We start from the raw sequence: 18541 nt of genomic DNA on the forward strand, positions 1-18541 counted from the left end.
CAAAGGGCACTATCCCCCACTTTGGGGCCAAACGCGATGGGGTGGAATATACGAAATGGTGTCCGGTTTTTTGCAATAGCGTCAATTCTTTGAAAAGCTTGCGGAACAGTTTCCAGAAATGGGTAATATTCAACTATCACGGGTTTAGCAATTATTATATATTTTTTTTTTTAATTTGGATCTCTCGAATAACTGGAAATTCATCATTGATTACGAGCAAGCCTTCAAACCCCTTTTCTTAACCACTAAAGAGATGCAATCGCCGCATGTCTCTTTAAGTGACTTTTACTTAAAATGGATTGTTGCGATTCAGAAAATCAAGGCCATGAACAAAAATCCATTTTCTGAATCTCTCGTAACCACTTTGACAACTCGCCTAGCCGCTTTACGCGAATCGCAAGCTTTCAAAACGGCTTTGTATTTAGACCCTAGGTTGAATTTCGCTGGTTCCACACTTTTCACTTCTGACGAAAAAGAGGAGATCCAGGTGAGTTTTTTTTTTGCTTTTTTCGTAATAAGTTATCATTGATTGAATGAAGGTTATTTCATTCAATTTAATTTCAAAGCATGACCTAATGACATTGGAGATTTTTGAAATTATTGTCGAAGTTGATGATTATGTAAATTTTCTCTTCAACGTTCGTTAAACTTTGAAAAACTTGCAAATCGAAAAATATACGGTGAACGACAATTAAAAAGAAATATTGATATAAATCTGTTGCTGATTTTTTTGTGTATTTGAATTGTTTTTCACGAGTTGTTTATATGGGCGAAAGGTTCTATTATGTGGTGTTGGTTTAATTTTTTGACACATGTCTCATTTTTATGAATCTATAGAAGAATGCTATGTTGGGAGCCATTAATGATTACAAGTATTTTTAGAGCTTCAGTGTGACGTCGTCAGCAAAGTTGTAGATGATAATTATGTCTATCCAAAAAAATATACACTAAAGTCACTTTTTACGCGGGGGATACGTGCCGCGTAAAAAAAACCGCGTAAATTCCGGAATCCGCGTAAAAAACCGCGTAAAATCCGGAATCCGCGTAAAAAAAAACCCGCGTAAAAGCGACCTTAGTGTACTCTAAAAACATCATTTCTTCGAAAAAAGTTTTTTCATTTTCATTTTTGGGTGCAAATCATGAAATGAAAGTTTTAATTTTTTCTAATTTTTTTTTTCAGAAAAAATTACTTGTGAAAAAGAATTATTTTTTTTAATCTGTTATATTTTGTTCTCCTTGATTTTTTCATGATCAGCCAGGCCGTAATGTTTAATGTAATCTTTTGTAGTATTCATAAAAAAATCGGATTGAACCAAACTCATTTTTGAGAGCTATTGAAAAAAGCTATGTTGGAAAGGTATTGATGATTACAAATATTTTTAAAGTCAAAACGGTTTGTTTGATCGGTGTGACGTCGTCAGCAAAGTTTTAGATTATAATTATGTCTATCCAAAAAAGTATACTCTGAAACAAACTTTTCTTTGAAAAAAGTTTTGAGAAAAATAAAAAAAAATTATTCAAAAAAGTAAATTCAAAAAATTAAACATTGCGGACATGGATCATGGCAAAAATGGGTGATCTTTAATAGTTTCAGATTTAAAAAAATTTTATATTTTATATTTTAGATAATTATTTTTAGTTTTTCTTTTAACTTTTTTTAAAAATAAAAAAACTTATTTCTTCAGGGTGTTTATTCTTTTACAGAAAGACAAAATTACTATCTTCAGCTTTGCCGAAAAAGTCACACTGATCAAACAAACCGTTTTGGCTTTAAAAATATTTATAATCATCAATACCTTCCCAACCTAGAATATTTCAATAGCTTCTCAAAAATGAGTTTATGAAAAGATTCAACCAAATAAAAATTGGTCGAATAAATTGGTTACCCGTTTTTTGTGAAATTGCTCTGATACCTTCAGTTTGAACACGAAAAAAACGCATATTTAAAACATGAGTACGTATTTTAGAATTATATCGTCGAAACATGGCGAAGGATTAGAGAGCTAAAACATTCACCAACAAAATGCTCGGAAAACTTCCAAATACAAAAAAATGGAAACCGAGAACGATATGTTTATCACGGAACTTTTCGGTGGCTCAACAATGAATGATGCAATGTCTACTGAGAGTAACTTCATGCAGCAACTAAAGGCTTTAGAAGTTGAAATAAGGAGACCGTTCGATTTCAATGTCTGGAATCATTGGACTGAACGAAAAGGAACACATCCAGAACTCAGCGCTGTTGCCGAAGTGGTACTGGCCACTTCATCAAACCAGGTAACTGTAGAACGCGCTTTTAGTGCTCTGGCTTTGGTCCTCTCAAACGCAAGGTCAACACTTAGTGAGGAAACGCTAAGTAATATTTTACTAATAAAGCTGAACAGATCGGTGTTTGAAAACATAATTCCAACATTATACGATTGGAAAACGAATCAGGAACAAGCCGATGTGCAATGTACGTTATGATTGTATACATAATTACACTATTCAAAATAATTTATTCGTATTTTTTTTTCAGTGAACTGATATAACACCGAAAAAAAAATATGCATCAGCATAGTTTTTCCTGTTTTCATTTCATTTTTTATTTTCCTGTTCACATCATCGAAAAAATAAAAAAACTATAATCAATGATACAGCATTTTATTTTGTTCTCAGAAGTTTGATGATCGGCCTTTCTAGCCAAAAACTAAATTTTCTAAATTCACCGTACTTGACAAAAACAAATATTGAAAATACAATTCCTAATACACTTGACAACGTATCTTTGCAGAAGCTATTCATAGTTTAAACTATTAAAAACACATTGGTATATGAGTCTTATATTTTTTTATAAAGTATCTTTTAATTGCAATGCATTTGAATGAAATGAAATTGCTTCCAATCTGCAAAGCGTTATCCAACAATTTAGTAAACTCATAGAATGTGCAACAAGGTAACGTATTTTAAAAATCAGTTCTAATCTGGATCCGAATTTGTATCATAAACTAAGGTTTCATCAGAACAATGTTCGTATCAATTTAAATTTCCTTATAATAGTCCTCATGAGTCATGCCTATAGCCAGATACTTACCTCACTTTGCTATTGTATGAAATTCGCTTGCCTTCGGCGCAACAATACCTACAACACCTTGCTTCGGTTTATCGTCGTCATGCAGTTGAAAGTGAATTTGGAAGCATCAAGCGCCGAGCAATGTGCTTGACATTTTTTGAGTCGCTGCCGTCTTGAACCCAAAATTCGAACAGTTCATTCCGAAGTGACGAATACCAACAACATGCAGGGAAGCAATGCAACGTAGCGTACCGAGAGAAAGACGATTTTTGTGTTAACTGTGAGAGAAGGATCGGTGTGAAACGAAGCAGGTACTCAATCGGGCCGAAGTCAAAGTTATATTGCATCATCGTCGCTTGAAGATTCACTCATGAAGGTGACGATTCAAAGGTGATCGAACAGTCGTTTTTTATGGTCACCCTATTTCGAAGTTGGTCACGCAAAGTGCTTCAATTGTGCTCAAAATCGCAGGGATGCAGCTATGTTGAAAATAATCAAACCCGTATTGTTTCGTTGGGTTGTTAAGGGGACTAGCTCCGAAATAGGGTGACCATAAAAAACGGCTATATTCGATGTATTTTATTTCAAAAAATTCATAATTTTTGAAACAGTTGATCGGTTTTCGATCTTTTTGGGTCAAATTAAAGGTAATTACTTCCAGTTATAAGAAAAAATACCAAAAAATAAATCTGGGTGCTTTTATATGCATAATGTATAAAATTATTGAATTTGTTTTTAAATTGAATTTACTAAAATTTAAAAAATAACATATTTTTAAAAATTTCTTTATTTATAGAGTCAAGTATGCCCTTCAAAATGAGACCAAGAGATATTTTTTATGTTTGCCCCAAAAAGAATGACATACAAATGAAAAACGGATATTTTTTGATGGAAAATATTATTAACTTTGAATAAAATTGAGATATTTACGATGTCAGCATTGCTAATTGTTTCTCTTAAAAAGCTCTAAAAATCGTTCAAAGACAGTTTTTAGATGAAACTTGAAACAAAAAAGTTAGAGCGCAAAATGTGTTTTTTCAATATAAATCGGTTGTTTTCAAAGATAGAAAAAATTTTTTTTTACAAAGTTACTCAAAATAAATGAAGCTATAATACTGTAGAACAAATTTTTCTTCTATCTACAATGATAAAAAAGTTAGATACTTGATTGCATCCAAAATGTTGGTCACCCAAATTTTTGAGAATTTTTCAATAAGCGCTTTATCATATGTAACAACTTTGTAGTAGAAAGTTTTTCTTTAAAATGTTGCTATAGAGCTCTAGACCCAAATTTACCCCTTAATTTGGTTTCTGGACCATTGTGCACTGGGCACTAGAGGGTTAATAACTGGCTACTGTTTCGTGTCAATAACTCTCTGAAAATACTATGGTGGCCCTGAAAGAATTGAAAATGACATCTGGGGTTATTTTTTGGTTTCTGTGCACCATCCTGATTACGAAAATACCCATAGTGGGTGGTTTTGGGTCATTTTGGGCTGTTTTCCAGAAACTGGAAGTCGTATTTTTGGATTTCAAAGTGGCCCGTGGGGTCAGTTTCTAGCATCTAATCATTCTGGTTGCGGAAATATCAATATTAGGTGCTGTTCGACCATTTTGAACTGTTTGAACTGCCAGAAACCGGAAGTCGTCATCTTAGAATTAAAAATGGTGTCCGGAGTCAACATTAAACTTCTGTTCATCACACTCCGATTAAGTAAATACCCGTATTTGATGGTATTCAGTTGTATTGTGCTGTTTTCCAGGGAGAGGGAGAGGCTTTCCTAGAATTTAAAATGGGATGTGGGGGCATTTCTTGGTCTCTACGCATCATTCTAATTCCGGAAATACAGATACTGAATGGTGTTCGGTCATTTTAGGCTGTTTCCCGGAAACCAGAAATCGTCATCTTGGATTTTAAAAGGCATGTGAGGCCAGTTTCTGACCTCCGGGTTTATATTCAGGCTCCGAAAGTATTCAGTTCATCCATTTTGGGCCTGATTGGATACTTCTTGGATACTTGTTTTCCAGAAACCAAAATTAAAAAAAGATGTCCACAGTCAATATTGGCTTCAGTGCATCATCCCGATAATTTTAGGCTGTTTCCCGGGAAAACAGGCTGAAATATGTGTTTCAATAGTGTGTGACCACCTCCCCTCCTAAATTAAAAAAGATGTCAAACCATCACTGAAACGTTTCTTGTACTCAAAAATCCTCACTTTCCAAATTTGGTTCATTTGCTTGATTAACTCCTGAGTTATGTATGAATTTGTCTAGCCCCATCCCCCCTTATAGGAGAAGTGTCGAATCACCATAAAAACATGTCTTGCTCCCAAAAACCTCCAACTGTCAAATTTAGTATCATCTGCTTGATTAGATCTCGAGTTATGCAAGAATCTATGTTATATTTGTATGGCAACCATCTTTTCCAGAGGAGGAAGGGGTGTCGAACCACCATTGAAATATTTCTTGCTCCCAAAAACCTACAATCTGGCCAGATTTGGTTTCATTACTTTGGGAAATTTTTGAGTTATACAGAAATTTGTAAAAATCCTCCCCTCCCCCCTCTTTCAGAGTAGGGAGAGGTGTCATATCATCATAGAAACGTATATTGTCCCCATAAACAGGTTTCATTCACTTGATTAGTTCTCAAGTTATGCAAAAAAATGTGTTTCATTTGTATAGGAAACCACCCTTCTAGGAGAGAGGGGTTTCAAACTGTTACAGAAACATGTCTTGTTCCCGCAAACCACTACACTCCAAATTGGTCCCTTACTTACCCTACCAGTGAGACGAAGGTCTGTGGCCTTTGCTGTATCTAAGAGCCGACGCTATCGTACTCGTTCCATGGCTGTGCTCGTCGTTAGTCTTGCATGCTGCGTAGGCTGCGGAGGTCTCCTTCCATTTGATCGATCCACCGTGCACGTTGTGCGCCACGACGCCGTGTTCCTGATGGGTCGTTGTCGAGAATCATTTTGCCTGGGCTTTCGTCCAACATCATTACGACATGCCCAGCCCACCGTAGTCTTCCGATTCTAGCCGTATGGACTATAGAGGGCTCTTCTAGCAACTGATGCAACTCGCGGTTCATTCGTCGTCTCCATGACCCCACCGTAAATTGTACGCAGCACCTTCCGTTCGAAAACCCCAAGGTAACGCTGTTCCTCCACGAGCAAGGTCCATGTTTTGTGGTCGTGGAGGACTACCGGTCTAATATGTGTTCTGTAGATGGTCAACTTTGTGGAGCGGCGAATTTGGTTGGATCGCAGCGTTTTTCGCAGTCCAAAGTAAGCGAGATTTCCAGCCATATTGCGTCTTTTTATCAACAGTGGGTCAAAATACACAGAGTCAACTACCACCACGAATTCATCACGGTCAACTAGAATCAGTGATGGTTGGCTAACAGAGTCTTCCCTCGAGCTTCATGTATTTCGTCTTTGACGTTTTTATGACTAGTCCGACCCGATTGGCCTGTGCCTGTGCCTGTTTCCGTTAGCGTCTCAAAGTTGCGTGTCATAATGTCAATGTCGTCGGCGAAGCCAAGTAACTGGCCGGATTTCCTGAAAATCGTACCCCTCGTGTCTATCCCCGCACTTCCAACAATACCCCCCGTGGCAATGTTGAACAGCAGACATGAAAGCCTATCACCCTGCCGCGACCCTCTTCGAGATTCGAAAGAACTCGAGAGCTGTACACATCACTCTGTACATCGTCGCTCTGACCAATCGCATAAGTTTGTCCGGGAACCCTTGTAATTTGCCATAGCTGATCTCGTTCGATTGTGTCATACGCTGCTTTGGAGTCGATGAATAGGTGGTGCGTGGTTACGTTGTACTCGCGGCATTTCTGGAATACTTGCCGTAGTGCAAATATCTAGTCCGTGGTGGTGCGATAATGAAGTATTACAGCGTAAAAGCCATAATTGTGTCTCAATGTCACTACACTGAATTCTTTCTTTACACAGTTGATACGTCCGCGCAAAAAAAGAATCGCGTAAAAAAGGACGCGTAGTTTTTACCAATCATGTAAAAAAGATCACGTCGTTCTGATAAAATTATCCGCCACGTGTAAAAAATATCGTGTATAATAAAATCACGTAAAAAAAGAATTCAGTGTATTGTATCTAATTCTGTATTTCAGGTCATTACTTAAAATATTTCTTTAATCCGATATTCTTCTGTTAAATTAATTTGTAATAGTTTATTTTCTCTGGCAAATCTCATAAGTATTTAACTTTCTCCTCCTCAACAGGACCGCGCGCGCAACGCATCGGAGCGACTGTCAGCGACAACCACACTCACTATCGACATTGCCGACTCGGACGACCAGGATCCGTCGTTCATTTACCGAGGATGCGTTCTGCTGGACGGAGCCTGTCTCAACCCGGAGTACAGCGCGTCCGTGCCAGCCGGAAGCCTCCAGGGTGTTCTAACCGTAAGTCCCGAAAGGATCCAGGCCGTCGATCTGGACAGCATCAGTTCACCTATTCGGTACTCGTTCCTTAGTGGAATTCCCGGCAATTACGGGGACTACTTCGAAATCGACCCCCAGACTGGGGTACTGAAGCAAACGAAACTGGTAGATTCGTCGGTTACGGCGAAGAAATTCGACATCATCGTAAAGGCGGAAGAGGTTTCGGAGATGAAACGTTTCACGACGGCAAAATTGACGATACACGTAAAGCCGGTAGATGCGTATTCACCGGTGATTAGTGTAACATCAACTGAAGGATTTGTGGATGAAAACTCGCCCATCGGAACGGTAGTAACCGACGCAAAAGGTAACCCAATCAAACTGACAACAACCGACGCCGACCTCGGATCCGAAGACGAACCTGTCGAGTATATATACGAAGTAACGACACCATCGTTCGTGGTTTCCAAAAAAGGAATTCTTCACGTCAACGAGGAAGGACTGGACAGAGATCCGCCAAGCCAAGGGAAATACCGATTCCAGGTGGTCGCACGAGAGGCCAACGGGAATGCGGCTAGTGCACCAATGAGTTTGACGGTTCACCTCATCGATGTAAACGATAATGCTCCAAAGCTGGCCATGGTTGCTCCAGTTAGTCTAACAGCCGGCGACGGAAGACGATTAGTGTCGAAGGTTACTGCAACGGACTACGATGCCGGAGAAAATGCCGTCATCACTTACTCGCTGTTCCATGTATCGAACAACGGGGCCAACAAGTTTGCCATTGATCCCAAAACCGGAGAGATAGAAACGAGAGCAAGACTGAATGCCGGTGAACAGTACAGTATAACGGTGCAGGCTTCCGATATCGGTGCACTGACATCACAAGCCATTGTAGAGGTGTCGATAACACCGGGACCCAACACAAAACCACCGCGATTCTTGAAGCCAGTGTATGATGTACAGGTGAGCGAAGGAGCCGAAATCAATTCGACAGTTATAGTGGTAAAAGCAGAAGATCCTGAGAATGACCCGGTGAAATACGCGATAACAACGGGTAATGATTTGCGACAGTTTGCCATTGGAAAAGAAAGTGGTGTTATCAGTGTGATAAGGAAGCTGGACAGGGAAGATCTGACCCGGTATCAGTTGATAATTCGGGCTGAAGATAATGGCGGCTTAGCGAGCAGCGCAACAGTGAACATAAAAGTAACTGATATAAACGATAAGAACCCGGAGTTTGATGAAAGCATGCTTCCGTATGTGTTTCACGTGGACGAGGGTAAAGACAATATGCTCATTGGAGTCGTGCATGCTACCGATGCCGATGAGGGTATGAATGCTGAGATTACTTATACTATTCCATCGGATATTCCATTTAAAATCAATTCTCGAACGGGAGAGATTAAGACGAAATCGGCCTTGGATTATGAAACGAAGAAGGAATACAAGTTTGTAGTAACTGCACAGGATGGAGCTCCCGAGCCTAGACTAGGAACCGCTAGCGTTACGGTGAAGGTACGTGATATTCCAGATGAGGTTCCAAGGTTCATGGAGTCATTGATTGAGGTGAAAATTCCCGAAAATGTACCGGATATGGTGGTTACTACAGTGCGAGCTTTCGACCCTGACACCAAACCAGAAATAACCTATACCATTAAGAGAGGACCCGGAGATTTGTTTAAAATCGATGCGAAGACCGGTTTAGTAAAAACGATCAGAGGCTTAGATTACGAGAAGGATAAAATTCACGAGCTGATAATTGGTACGCTGGAAAACAATGGCACCAATCCGGGAGATTATATTAAAATAATGGTTGAAGTGGAGGACCGTAATGACATTCCACCGGTGTTCGTAGCGATTCCGGAGCCAATCAACATTAACGATGATCTGCCAATAGGAACTATTGTTGGATCCATGCCGGCAGTCGATGGCGATGGATCCTCTCCCGGTAATGTCGTACGCTTTGAAATGGTGGGCCGAGGGAAAGCCCTTAAATACTTCCAGGTTGATCCAGATTCGGGTATCGTACGCATCCGAGATGAGTTGAACAAGGAGGACGACGTGGAGTATCTGGTCGACGTACGGGCCTACGATATGGGTGAACCGCAACTGAGCTCGGTTGCTACATTACCGATTTACGTCAGTCATATTCCCGCAAATCCGAATGGAGACTCGGCGGAATCGAGAGTCGATGCTGCTGGTATCGTCAATCTGGAAGTTCAGGGGCTAGCGTTCAGCGATGATAGCTACACTACGAGCGTACCGGAGTCTACAGGAATTAACGCAACAATCAAGTTGATTCAGATTATTAACTCGAAAAAAGCGACCAAAAATAATGGAGGTTTCAAGTGTGAAATTATAAAAGGAAATGATGTTAATCTTTTCCGAATCACCGTTGAAGATCACGCCTGTGGGTTGGTTTTGAATGGACCTTTAGACTACGAAACAGCTGTAACGCATAACCTCGAAGTGCGCTTGGTTTCAAATAAATATTTTGTGAACCAACATAAAAACTTTGCTCAAGTGAAAGTGATAGTGCAGGACGACAATGATAATGTTCCTAAGTTCCAGTTTCCCACTAGCTTCCAGCAAGGTGTGCGAAACGATAGCTATTATGCCGTCATCAATTCCGAGGCTGACATCGATACACCGTTGATAACGGTCAAAGCAGTAGATAAGGACGCAGGCGTTTACGGTCAAATCAAATATCACATCTACGATGAAAAAATAAACGAAATTCCAGACGACGATTCGCCAAGTTCCTACTTTACTATCAACGAGGACAACGGAATGTTGAAGACTCAAAAAAGTTTACACGGATTGAAGCAGTCTCCGTTGGTATTCATCGTGGAAGCACGAGACAACAATGGCAATCCACAAGCCGGAGTGGTACACAAAGCAAAAGCCCGAGTCGTGGTCAACACGATTGCAGACATCAATCGCATGACGTTGGTGTTTTCGGACTCTGCGCCCAAGGACATGCGCCGACATGCTCGGGCTCTGGAAGACCTGTTGCATGAAAAATCCGCTGGGCTTATCACGGGTATCGAGCGGTTCAGCACCCGGAAAATTTTAAATGAAAACGGAACTATTGAAGAGCTGCCCGGAGCTACTGACGTTTGGTACTTTAAATTCCTTTTTCGTCTTTTTCGAGTGTCATTGATAATTTATTATTTTTGTTCTAGGTTCTATGCTGTTGATCCCAAGTCTGAGAAAATTCTGGCAAGAAATTCTACAACTGTTTTAAGTGCTATTCTAGCTCCCATGACGCTGTCTCAAATCAATTTTGAAGCATCTAGTATTGCTCGAGCCACGGCTCAGGGAATATTTGGACCCGTCGAACCAAAGCTGCAAATCCAGAAGGTGAAAGCTGCCGTTCTAGTTAATGATGACGTCTTTCCTTATGCTCTGATTGCTGTGGCTGTGGTAATCCTTATACTAGGGTCGGTTGGAATTGTATATATTTGTATCTCCTGGTCCAAGTAAGTATAGACAGTGTACGCTATGATTTGAAACACGTAGATCATGTGAACCTTTCCGTAGATATAAAAATTTCAAACAAAGAATGCGCCAGTACACAGCCCCTGCTAGTCCTGTTCGCTATGATCCGGTAATAATTAACTCCCAAGCACCAACCACAGAGAACCAAACTAGTCTGAAAGAATATGAAACACAAGTTCTTGCAATGGCAGTTCCACTAGATGAGGGAGATGATCTTCAGCTTGACTTCAGCGCTAAAAATCATGCCTTTAGTTTAGATAATGTTAGCTACATTACGCACAAGGAAAACGGTACGTAACCTCCAAAAGTAAACACAACTCTTTCACTCTTCAGACGTTATTGTCCTGTTTTCCCTTTAGGTCAACACAGTCCTACGAATTCCGATGCCACGACGGCAGTCGTTGGAACACTGCAACGCAACAACAATAACAATACAAAGAATAATAACAATCTTAACATCAACAACCGACAAAATACCTTAAACCGAACGTTGGAGATGAACCGGAACAATTACCTAAACCCGTTGGGATCGGTCAGCAACGGAACATTACCAGGAACATTAACTCTTGGAAGGATCAAGTCAGAACGAAACAATTACATTAACGGGTATGTGTTTTAACGCACAAAACATCATTACCTTCAACTCATCGAAAAATTTCAAACATTTTGTAGCTACGGGGACACCCTAAATCGAAACAATCTATCGATGGCCCAGAACAACACCTTCAACACATTAGGTCGCAATCACCGGAACAACAACGCTACCAGCAACAACATCAACAACATGAACCATCAACACAACCACCACCATGGGCAGGAAATCGTTGCAAATACCTTGGGACGAAACAACCGTTACACCGATGTGCCAATTAGCAATCCTCTGTTCCACATTCGGTAATTATTGCGCCATTCTCAGCAACATCCAGTATCCAGCAACAGAGTTTTTATCTAACATCGCTTATTGCTTTGCAGTCAAAATGGCGACCTACAGTCCCAACCACAGCTTAACCACGCTAGTCCCACCAATGAGAACGTCACGTTCGGCAAGCGGGACTACAGTCAGCTGCCCTTCTCGTACCTCAACGATCTGGATCGATCGGATGCTGAAACGACAACCGAGCTGTAGAGGTGGTTTATGTGGTTACAAACGAATCGAAAATCGCTGTGTTAACCAATAAGAATTGTTTGGGAGAGAATGAATAATAATTGAGAAGTGTGTATGCATGTAAAACGAAACTTTAAAAAGCCATTTTGGAGCAAGTATAGGTCAACTGCCGTAGTTGTAAGTTAATTTAGTTTTCCTCTAAACGTTGTTTTTATGTTTTCTTTTTCTTTAATTAGTTTTTAAGATACCCGTAGCTAGCTGCAATATTACCCACGTCAATATTTTATCCTTTCTTTCGATTCCGCTCTATAAACAATGGCATTTCTTACCGTCCATAGGGAAGCTACCTTTCTGTAAAGCGACTCGTACAAATGATTGTGTCTTATTTATATTAAATTTTTTTAGTTTGTTCTTTTGTATAAAGCAATAGGATTTTGAAATCGTTTAGAGTAGTAAAAGGAGACAATCGACCTTTTCATTGTACATATACAGTCATTCAATAGCTAAGCGTAATAGTGACGAAAACGATTAGGTAACATTAGAAGGGTAAAACTTACAAATCACTGGGGAATTGAAAACAAACTGGACTGGAAGCCACAATGCATCTACTCCAGGAACTGAAACTATGGATTAGAAAAAATCGAAAATTATTCACTTGTTGTGTGAATATGTCGCGTCCGAATTAGGAGAAAAGAGCGATAAGTAGTTTTTTATGTAAGAATGATTCTAAGCGTTGTAAAAAAAGTCGTACATAATGTGAAATAAATTTTATTTAGACGAGATTATTCATATAAAATACCTTGTTTTTACTAACCTGCTTGCAGATGTTTTCTCCATTCAATTTACAAAATATTTGGTGGATCGGAAGTTTGGTCACGTTCAATGTATCGACAATATTAGGGTTTTTACAGCAGCGTAGCGGCGTAGTTGGGGTGGGGGTGGTGCGCTCCGGAAGTCTGGTTTCCAAATGTTGGTAGTAATTCTGATATATTTTCGGAACAGTTCGAAAATCCGAACAGAAATTAATTCCGAACATTACTCCTAAAAATCCGGGCTCATGATGCATTCCCTCGACAGCAATACGCGTTTAAAAACAACGTATCGACTGTATCACGGAAAAACGTAGTAGAGAATTACCTAGTTGACCGATCCATTACAAACTTTCAATTAAATATACCCATTAGCTTTTGGCATATTTATTTCATTCAACTTCTATTATATAACCGTACGCTCGCACCTTACGCTTAACTCCTCTCATTAGGTTTTTTGTTCTCATCTGACCACAGCTTTTCTGTTCGGAACCCCACTTTTTCTTCATGTCCTCCTCAGATTTGACCTGGGATGCTTTCACAGTGGCTGCTTCATAATAGCCCAGTATTCTTCGATAGGATTTAGTTCCGGTGCGTCTGAGGGGTTCATGTCCTTGGGTACGGAAGTGACCCCGTTAGCTTCGTATCACTCCAGGACATAATTTGAATAGTGTCACGTAGCTAAATCCGGCCAGAAGATCGTTGGTTCCTCGTATGGCTCCAACAGAGGAAGCAGACGCATCTGTAGACACTCCTTCTCCTCCAAAACGTCCGTTTCCCTCCGTCGAAAACGTGTGACGCGACGATAGCGTAGCTCGCCGGTCACCAGCACTTCCGCCAGGAATTGCGTGAATCTTTCGGCTTCTTTGGTTCAACCGACGTCCGGTTCTATTCGGATGACGTCCGACCGCCTGCTAGTCTGTTTCAGGTCGACCACCGTACAATGTTAATCTGGCTTCACAGCCAGTAATCGAGGGGCTTGACTTCCCTTTAAACTCCGCACTGTTATTTTAATCCTCTTCTCAACTAAACTTTCAAAAATTCTACAAGTAATTACCGGAACAGGCCACAACGCTCCTCTGGCCGCTGACGTTCTGCTTTCACCTTCTTCCCGCCCTTTCAGCATTTCCCTCTTCGTCAGTCTCTCCCTTTTCGCAGAACAGGATATAGCAGCATTCGAGCGATATATTCGCCTGTCCATTGAACTGATACCTGTTTAAAAATGTTAGTGGTCTGTGGTCTTCAGGGTTGGCTATTTTTAATGCGGTTCTTTGCCGTTTTTTGTTTTTGACCTTTACAATGTATTCTTTTTTCAAACGTCTACAGGCACCGAGCCATTGGCATCCCTATACCGAGTAACAGTCCTGGGCTCAAACTCATTTGTGCCCACTGTTAGCTGTCAGATAAAGGTGTATAGAAAGTGGCGGTGATATGCTTTCTCGTTTACACATACGTAGAGATGTTCGCCCTTAAAACATGGTGCGATGCCATTGGGCTGACAGATACAGTCTTCAACAACATATATTTTTAGGGCTGGGTGACTATTTATAGACAATGAGGCTTCGTCAGTATCTGGGTGTACAGTTTATGGGCCCGTGACTTTCCCATCGTATTTTACAGTTCGTCACGATTTGGAGCCTTTGTACGTTTGCAGGCCCTCCCGGTCGAGGGCTCTCTGGACGAAAGACTTAGACATATTCAGCTACACTGTTCGTTCGCTAACTGGGCTGAGGGCCTAGCCCAGTTAACGAATGTCGCTCGCTAACTGGGGTGGCATTTCAAATGTCGTCAATTATCGAGGGGGATTTCGATGTAATGTCGCTAGGCAAAACTCTCAGCGAAAATTGGAAAATGTTTTGAACAAATACACTAAAAATCCTGATTGATGAACAGATAATGAGAAAAAATAAATTGTTAGCCTTATGTGTGCTTTATTTGCACTAACCTTTATTTGCACTAACCGTTAGTTGACCTGGAAACGAATAGATGAATACCTGGTAGATCGCATGTGTGATGACAACAAAAATCCATTGAACTGAAAAAATCAATCTCAATTTACTATTCATGTGCCCCTATCTCGTTTTGACAGCAACATGCCAAACGCTGATTTTTGACGTTCATCTGCTTTTTAACTGGGCTATAGCCCAGTTAACGAACGCCCAGTTGAAAAGCAGCCCAGTTAAACAGCACCCAGTTAGCGAACAGTTACTGTATATGGCCACATCCATGACCGAAGCATTCGAATTCTGTGTAAACGTTTTCACAACACGCTTGTGATCCTGATCACTGTGGGAGATGAGACGATGTAACCGAATAACAAATAAAATCAACATACAAAAACGGTGTATATATATCATTGTTACCGAAAGAATTTATAAGAGTGGAGCTGAATATATATAACATATGCACACACGGTTATTTATTACGTTGAATCCCTCCGCTTTCAATGTGATTTGCTCGCGGTACATAAGCTACAGATACCGTGTGTGCATATGTTACAAGTATTTAGCTCCACTCTTAGAAATTCTTTCGGTAACAATGATATATATACACCGTTTTTGTATGTTGATTTTATTTGTTATTCGGTTACATCGTCTCATCTCCCACAATCACTAATGAAATATCCATTCTGACAGCATTTCTCTCCATTCGGTGCTCAGAATTTCGTAGTAACGTTTAATCACACGACTCACCGTTTACTGCAAGATTCCGAGTAGTTTTCCGATATCCTGATGAGAGCGTTTTAGATTTTCCAGCTGCTTACGCAAAATCAATTCGCGTCGGTGCTTTTTGGTTAACGGCGTTTTCCCAATTTAAGCATAGTTTACAGTTCCAAGCGAAGTGAAAAATTTGACAAGTGAAAATGCGTAAATTTTCGCTAGCGAAATCTGTCGTGAAAACCTGATTGTGGAACACACAGGTATTTCATCAGGCTGCAGTTCACAGTTCCTGCGAAACGAAATTTACTAGTCATATAGGCCGCTATTGACAGAATATAAACGAATTGGGTTGTTTAGTTATATCAGAGAAATTTTCTATCGTTTTTTTTTCATTCCCGCTTATTTTCCGTCGGTCTAGTTCCGCCACTGTTGTTGTGCCAATCACCGACGCCCGGGAGGCGACTCCACCCAGAACCCTAACTAACGACCCGTTGATTAACGGACCGGCGCCAACGACTTTCCTTCCTCATGCGGTGGAAGGCGTGATCCCAGAGATTTTTCGTCTCAGAAAATCTCCCGGTGTCGGCTAGGATTGAATCTAGACTAGTTGGGTTGGTTGTGAGTGGATCACGCCACCCCACAACCATTGACACCTATGTCGGCGTTGGGATACGAACCCAGGCGTCGAGCGTGGTTGGCGGAGATGTTACCAACCACGCTAGGCCCCCGCCTAATTTTCTATCGTTGTCCTTCAATTTTAAAATCACGAATTGAAACTGCTCGAAATCGCTACAATGACAGCTCGTCCATATATCACGCTCGTAAATAATAACTCTAAAATGAGTAACATTTGACGCAGTTTCGTAAAAAGTGGAACAACTCTTAAATTGAGTAACTCCACAAATACTCAAAACTGAGTAACACTAGGCGTCTTTAAAATGAGTGATTATTACTCAAAATTTGAGTACGACATTACTCATTTTTTTGGGTACAGTTCAGTTTCATTACTGGATAGAAATCCGCCACGGCCAATAAACGACACCACATGTTCAGCAATAATTACCTTGTAATAAAAGTAAACAGGTAGATGCCTTCTGAGGCGCACACAATTAAAAAACATATGTTACAAACTAAAGCACATCATAATCACCTTTCAAAATGGACGTCGTCATATGCGACGTTACTCAGAAAGAAGTTATACGAAGGGAACCCAAAAAGTGAGTCAAAGTTACTCAAAATCAAAAAGGACTTCTACTCATTTTTTGACGTCCACGCACATCGTTCTAAACTGAGTCAGAGTTGCTCAGTTCATGAGTTTTTATTTATGAGCGTGTACCAACTTTCATTGTAGCGATTAAGAGTGATTTATATTTTTCATTTAAAAATCGAATAACAATGAAATGAAATTCCAAAAAATCACGTTTTGCTCAGAAAATTATCCTTTTTTTAGCTGATTTATAAAAAAAAAACAGTAATCCGTGAATAGCTAAACAGCCCAATGCAATTCGAATAAAAACAAAATATTGCGCATCTCTATAGACCATCTCACGGTGACGTCACGCACTTGAGTTTGGCAGCTACTGGTAACTTTGTTTACCCCCGGGTGATGCAGTTTGGTTCTCAATTATAGCAAATGACAAAAATGTCCTTTAAGTGATGTACGTGAGGTGCCAGTACACTAAGAACAATTATAAATTGAGCAGCATTTCCACTACGCGCACGATTGCTCCATCAGAAAAAAGCACAAAGTCCAAAACGTAAACAAAGTTACCACTAACTGTCAGAAAAGTGAGGTTAAAGAGATTCGGTGAGATAGTCTGTAGACTATCTCATCGAATCTTTTTAACCTCACTTTTCTGACAGCTAGTGGTAACTTGGTTTACGTTTTGACTTTTTGCTTCTTTCTGACAGAGCAATTATGTGCGTAGCGGAAATGCTGCTGAAATTATAATTGTTCTTAGTGTACTGGCACCCCACGCACAACATTTAAAGGTCGTTTTGGTCACAATTGAAATGATCCGCTATAATTGAGAACAAAACTGCATCACCCGAAGGTAAACAAAGTTACCAGTAGCTGTCAAACTCAGGTATATCACCCTTAGAGCTTTCATTATATCCGGAGTTATTTACGATAAGGGCGCAACTGGCAAAAGATAAACATTGGGGAATATCAGTTTGAAAATTTGCAAGTACATTTTCAAATCGTAATTTCAGAGGAAGTGACTAACATTAACATCAATACCAAAAATCGACGTAAAATAAACCTGGCTTATAGTTTCCTAATAATACTACATTAAATTTGTGAATTGATGGCTTAAATCTGCGCTTTTCTCCTAACCTTTTTCTAATGAGCCTTAAAGCATTCTGACAACGAGATTCGCCCACCTCTATTTCGCCTTAAAGCATTCTGACAATAAGGCAATCCACGGGTGACGTTTTCTTGCTTGTACGTTTGTTATTGTTGGTGTTTTTCAAGCTGTAAAAACAAAACACGGCCAAAACCGAAATCTTTTAATGTCGGCAATAATATCAAAAGTGATTTTATATTGTTGTATTTAGGATTGGCACTCGCGATACTAGAGCTACCGATCGGATAACATTTGTTTTTCACGCTTCTGGATCCGGATTGCATCCAAGTTGAGACCGATCGAACATACATAAAGCTGTCATAAGTTGAAAACAGACTGAAATCAGCTGATCGCAACTGTCTCGTGGATTGCCTTATTGTTTTTATTTTTTTCTTCAGTTGCGCCCCTTAAAATGCGCCTTTATTTTGAAAACAAAAGTTGATTCGCCCTTTACTGTCGCCTGTTTACGAAATATTTCGCAAATAAGCCTGGTGCTTCAAAACCTTCAAAACAATGTAAAACGCCTAGTTCCAAAGTATCTTTTGTTTTGGCTAAACAGCTTTATCGTTCTTTACAAAAAGCTTGATTCAAATAATTGTATCGATTTATACAAAAGAAAGGATTCTTGCCATGAATTTCATAAGTCTTTTCGA

At 40.0% G+C, this 18541-nt stretch overlaps 1 protein-coding gene across 5 annotated transcripts in view; it reads left to right on the plus strand.

The window, feature by feature from the left end:
• Positions 1–12867, plus strand: part of LOC129728470 (cadherin-99C) — a 382935-nt gene extending 370068 nt beyond the window's left edge. For 2 of the 5 annotated variants that reach the window (XM_055686940.1, XM_055686988.1), the window contains 6 exons: positions 7301–10587; positions 10651–10947; positions 11009–11256; positions 11326–11572; positions 11639–11860; positions 11939–12867. In XM_055686940.1, coding sequence (XP_055542915.1) covers positions 7301–10587; positions 10651–10947; positions 11009–11256; positions 11326–11572; positions 11639–11860; positions 11939–12092 — 4455 coding nt within the window. In that variant the 3' untranslated portion in view covers positions 12093–12867. Of the gene's footprint in view, positions 1–7300; positions 10588–10650; positions 10948–11008; positions 11257–11299; positions 11573–11638; positions 11861–11938 lie in introns of those variants that run through there. The other 3 variants (XM_055687031.1, XM_055687089.1, XM_055687137.1) reach the window with 3 other exon arrangements.
• Positions 12868–18541: the final 5674 nt, after the last annotated feature.

Source organism: Wyeomyia smithii, chromosome 1, assembly GCF_029784165.1.
Source record: "Wyeomyia smithii strain HCP4-BCI-WySm-NY-G18 chromosome 1, ASM2978416v1, whole genome shotgun sequence".
NCBI classification, from domain to species: Eukaryota; Metazoa; Arthropoda; class Insecta; order Diptera; family Culicidae; genus Wyeomyia; species Wyeomyia smithii.